A 5,122-nucleotide genomic window follows, 5' to 3' on the forward strand; every position below is an offset into this window, starting at 1 on the left:
GGGGGTCTTTTTTAAAAATTTGAATTTGGGGGAAAAATTCCGATCCGCGAGCTCGTTTTTGGGGGAGCGGGGGGACCCCGGGTAACGGGGGAACTGGGGGGGATTAATTCAAAGCAAAGGGGAAGGGTTCGAAATTGAAAAGGGGGGAAGGAAATTCGGAGACGAAAGAACGCCCGGGCAAAGCGGTAAGCCAACTCTTTTAATTTTTCAAAAGAATTTAAAACAAAGTCGAACCGAATAACTTTTTAGGGGAAGGAAGGTTAGAGAGGGGGTAAGAGAAGCGGGAGTGAAATGGAAAATGAAGGTGAGGGCCTTATATGGGCAGGTTTGGGGAGGGGTTCCGAGGGGCCCCAATCAAATACCCCGCGTGTCCCCTCTTAAGAGGCAACTTAAAATGCGGCGAAAGGGGGGGAGGTTACCGTATTTTTTCCCCCCAAAAATGGAAAAAAAGAAGGGGGCCCCCGAGTCAGGGGCCCGGGGTTAATCCCCCCGTTACCCCGGGCGGCCCGGAGGAGGGCCTTCCCGAACGGAAAAATCACAAACGAAAACCGAGGAAAGGGGGCCCGAGGCGGGGAAGAGGGAACGTCCCGATGACCCCGATCTCCGGGGGAAAAGGGGGGGGCCCGGAGTTATTATTATTTTATTTTAATTTAGTTCACCGTTAATACGAGGCCCACGGAGCTTGTGCTATAAATATGGGACACCTAAACCTTTCAGGGGTTGGCTCCCTTTATCTTTAAGAACACTTGCAAAAGAATCTCATTTTTATTTCCCTCGTCACGTTAAGCCTAGGCATTTCTTTGTACAATTATTGCTAATCATATAATACATTGTTCACAAACGTTTACATCTTGAGTCGCTTCATTAGTGAGCCTTCCAATTTCTATTTCCTTTATCTAACATACATCAGAACAAATACCCTATACCCACCTACAAATTCAATTGATTATCCGATTTCGGGGTAAACAACTATCATCAGATGATGACTAGAAAATTTCATCATTATACTACATTTTATGTGTTCCGGGGTTCAATATATTACAGAAACAACTTATAACATTAGCAAACAAAATTCTGCTCCAACCTTTAGGGGCAAATGAAACAACATAAGCAAAACTCTGTTTCTGAATGTCCACAAAGTTAAATTCTCTTATTTTTCCAGTTTGAGTGATTAAGATGGGGGATGGTGAAAGAAATGTCAAGGTTGGTGAATTTAGGATATTGAGTTAGTGACTTCAAAATGAGTATAATTGTATTATGTCTATACATTTTGTTTATTTTATTGCGTATGTGCACATAGTTCAAGTCCAAACCAATAAATTCAGTTGAACTTATGGAACTCGTCCTAAATCCATCTTAGAGTCATGGTCTTTTAGGTGCAAAATTATATTCACTAATTTCAACTGTTAGAGGGTGAAGGCAACAAGACCACAGAAACAAGAACACCATGACCATTTTTTTTTTCCTTTTCTGCCGCTTGTTTTGGTCGAACGAACACATTTTGTTGCAACATTTCAAACACCGTACAGCAACATGTCAATGTAAACAAAATTAATCCTATTTAAAACACCCTGCTCTATCTTTACCCCTTGACTTCCTATTTAAAATGTCAAAAATTCTCACTTTTGTTTCTAGCTGTATGATTTGATCACCCCTTGGGGCCTTGGCACTCTCTGATGCCACAATGCTTCATTCCTAGCAGCCCAGATGTGGTATATTAGTGCAGCCAATATAGCCCATAGCAAACTTCTACAAATTAATGCTGCTTGTTTAGAAATGTATATTGTAGACAGAGCCATGTTCCTGGAAGTCAATAAAATTAAAGTACGCTTAACCAGAGGTTTCAGATTTGAGTTCCAAGAATGGAAAAAAGTTTGGTCGTGAATACTTGTCCTTTTAATAGGCCTTACACGACGCAAATCCGAATTAATCAGAGGCCCCAAACAGGGGCGGCTCAACGAAATCCGTGGCCTAAAGCGAAAACTCTATAAGAGGCCTTTAATTTACCTAATAAAATTTTATATATATTTATTCTAATTCTTTTTTTCTTTTTCTTTTTGTGAAGATGGTATAAACATCTTGTACCCATTTTGATTATTCACTCCGTTACATGCTAGCTTCCACTATTAAAAATAATTAGAAGCTCTATTCACTAAAATTTAAATTAATATTTGTTTAAGAAACATATATATATGCTTACAATAATATTTTTATAACTTCTCATAATCTAATAATTTCAATTTTGTATCATTGAGTAGATGTCAAATAATTTCATACATTTAAAACAATTCAAGTCTATTTTGAAGTAAAAAAAAGGTTTAATCCACTATTAACAAGAAATAATCAATTCTATAAGAGACTTCATCTTCTTAAAATTTTCAAAGTCGCCATGAGTTTGTTCACATTTATATATTGCATAATGTTTATTACTCTCTAATTTATGTGAATGTGTTTGACTGGACACAAAGTATAAGAGAAAAAGAAAGATTTTTTTTTAAATTTTTTGGTTTAAAACACCCCATAGAAATTTTGTGGCTATAACATCTCTAAAGGGTAGAACGAAAATTATAAAATTAGATTTTTATCAAATATGAAAAGATGTCATTCTTTTTGCGAACTAAAAAGGAAAGAATAACACATAAATGAGGACGAAAAGAGTATAAAATTGAAATTATTTATTTCAATAACCTCTATCACATTTCAAGAAAAGAAGTATAAAATATAATCTCTCTTATTCATAATTTTTATAATATATAATAATATATAAAATAAAAAAATTTGGTTCATTTAGGGGCCTTTAAAGCAATTGCTTTAGTTGCTTCCTCCAAATTTCAAATTTCGTACCCCAAAATTGATATCGAACATCTTAAATCAAAAAGCATAAAATAAAAGTTTAGATTTACTTTTTTAATATAAGTGAACCGAGTAAAGTTGTGATTTGTTCATGGCCTCCCATTATCTCAAGATGTTAGTAGAATAGCATTAACCAGAAATGGGAAAATCTCAGATTTGTCTAAATTATTTTAAGTATCCAAATCATCAAGGTCACCTTATTTCCTAATTTGGGCTATATAAACTCCTAGTTACTCCAATCTCAAATACACAAACAAAAAATCCATCTTAACTTAGAACCCAAATCTTCGCACGGGGGAGCAAAATGAAGAATCAATTGCCCCAATTTGCTTGTGCTTTGGCATTTTTCTTGATTCCCACTTGCACTATGGCATATTCACCTTATTCTTATAAACATCCTGTTTCAACATACAATAACCATGTGACACAAGTTTCATAAGACAATTACAAATTTCCATCAAGTGCCCAAGAACTACGACAACATACCAAAGGTACCCATCAACTCCAAAGTTAGATAACTACAAGCCAACCTCAATGCCTAATCAGGAGTATAAGGTGTCATTTTTGCCAGAGAATGACTATTACAAGAAATCATCCATGTCTAACAAGTACAAGGCACCCTCAATGCCTAAACAGGAGTACGAGGTTCATCCTTACCAAAGAATGACTACTGCAGAAACCATCAACTCCAAAGTTAGACAACTACAAGGTGGCTTCAATGCCTAAACAAGACTACAAGGTGTCTTCTCTTTCAAAAGATAATTATTACTACAAGACATAATTACTACTACAAGACACCTTTAACACCTAAACAAGAGTACAAGGTGCCATCTATGCCAAAGAATGACTACTACAAGAAACCGTCAGTATCTAACAGCTACAATAAGGCGCCTTTAGTAGCAAAGAACAACTATTACAAAGCGCCGTCAGTGTCTAAAATAAAATAAAATAAATAAAAAATGACATACCACTATTTAAACATTATAATTACACTTTAATAAATCATATGATAGTCCCCATCCATTGAACACATGATCAAATGAGTTTTAGGACAAGTAATGATATTTAAAAGGCCAATATTTATCTAAAAAGGCCATAAATAAATAAAATAAAATAAATAAAAGGATATGACACTATTTAAAAATTATAATAACACTTTCATACATCATATTAGAGTCCTCATTCATTGAACACATGATCAAAAGAGTTTTAGGACAATTAATGCTACTTAAAAGGCCAATATTTGTCTAAAAAAGTCATAAATTAATAAAATAAAATAAAAAGAGGACATACCATTATTTAAATATTATAATAAAAATTTAATAAATCATATGAGAGTGTCCATCCACTGAACACATTATCAAAAAAAAAATTAGGACAAGTAATGATACTTAAAAAGCCAATATTTGTCTAAAAAATCATAAATAAATAAAAACACTGATAATATTTAAACATTATAATAACACTTTAATACATCATATAAGATTTTTTTAAATTTGTGCATTAAACTGCTGTACAAACCTACGTTTAATGGAGATTTTTTTTAAAAATCTTTTATATTGTTTAGTCCCCCTCCCATTATACTTTTTCATTAAATCTCTCCCCCCAAAAGCCCCAAATTTCAAAAGATTTTTTGCAACTTCTTACTCATCTTTTCCCAATGTAATAAGCAAAAAAAAAAACTCCTTTGGCTCTCTCCATTCTCAAACCCTTCTTCTGTTCTTCCATTATCAAGTTTCTCACAAATCACTAAGTTAGAAATGTCGTCCATAGTCGAATCTATTGTTGGTATTCATCAATTTCTCTGGCAATCGAATTCGAGCCAATGATCGGACTTCTCTTATGTTACATTCCGTATTTTGTACCCTCGGGTAAGTCAAGGCAAGTGACACAAGTTGCTTATGGAAAATTTTAAAGTCGGAATATTAAGAAAGGCCAGGGGTAAAAAGGTAAATTTGCAAAATGACTCATGGAAATATGGAGTAAGGCTAGGGGCAAACTTGGAACTAAGGAAAATATTTTTTCATGAAAAAGGAGAGATTTGCTAGAATTTTCAAGAAAGGGGCCACTTGGCCATGGACCCCACTTGCATTATTTGGCCAAATTAAATTAAGCCAAGTTAGGGGCAAGATGGTTGATTATTATTGGAAGGGGCTATGTATATATATATAAGGGAAAAGATGATTTATTCATCTTATTTCCTAGACTTTTCAAGAAAGCAAGAAAAAGAGAAAGAGTTATGGCCATTCGGCCTTAGTGAAAAAAAGGA

The 5,122-nt window shown here is 34.4% G+C and overlaps 1 protein-coding gene across 1 annotated transcript in view; it reads left to right on the forward strand.

The window, feature by feature from the left end:
* LOC132054106 (uncharacterized) overlaps positions 1-3,800 on the forward strand; it is a 5,665-nt gene extending 1,865 nt beyond the window's left edge. Inside the window, exons 4-6 of the mRNA XM_059446169.1 lie at positions 3,130-3,283; positions 3,400-3,498; positions 3,612-3,800. Coding sequence (XP_059302152.1) covers positions 3,130-3,283; positions 3,400-3,498; positions 3,612-3,800 — 442 coding nt within the window. The remainder of the gene's footprint in view (positions 1-3,129; positions 3,284-3,399; positions 3,499-3,611) is intronic.
* The last annotated feature ends 1,322 nt before the right edge of the window (positions 3,801-5,122 follow it).

The sequence above is a fragment of the Lycium ferocissimum genome, chromosome 4, assembly GCF_029784015.1.
Source record: "Lycium ferocissimum isolate CSIRO_LF1 chromosome 4, AGI_CSIRO_Lferr_CH_V1, whole genome shotgun sequence".
NCBI classification, from domain to species: domain Eukaryota; kingdom Viridiplantae; phylum Streptophyta; class Magnoliopsida; order Solanales; family Solanaceae; genus Lycium; species Lycium ferocissimum.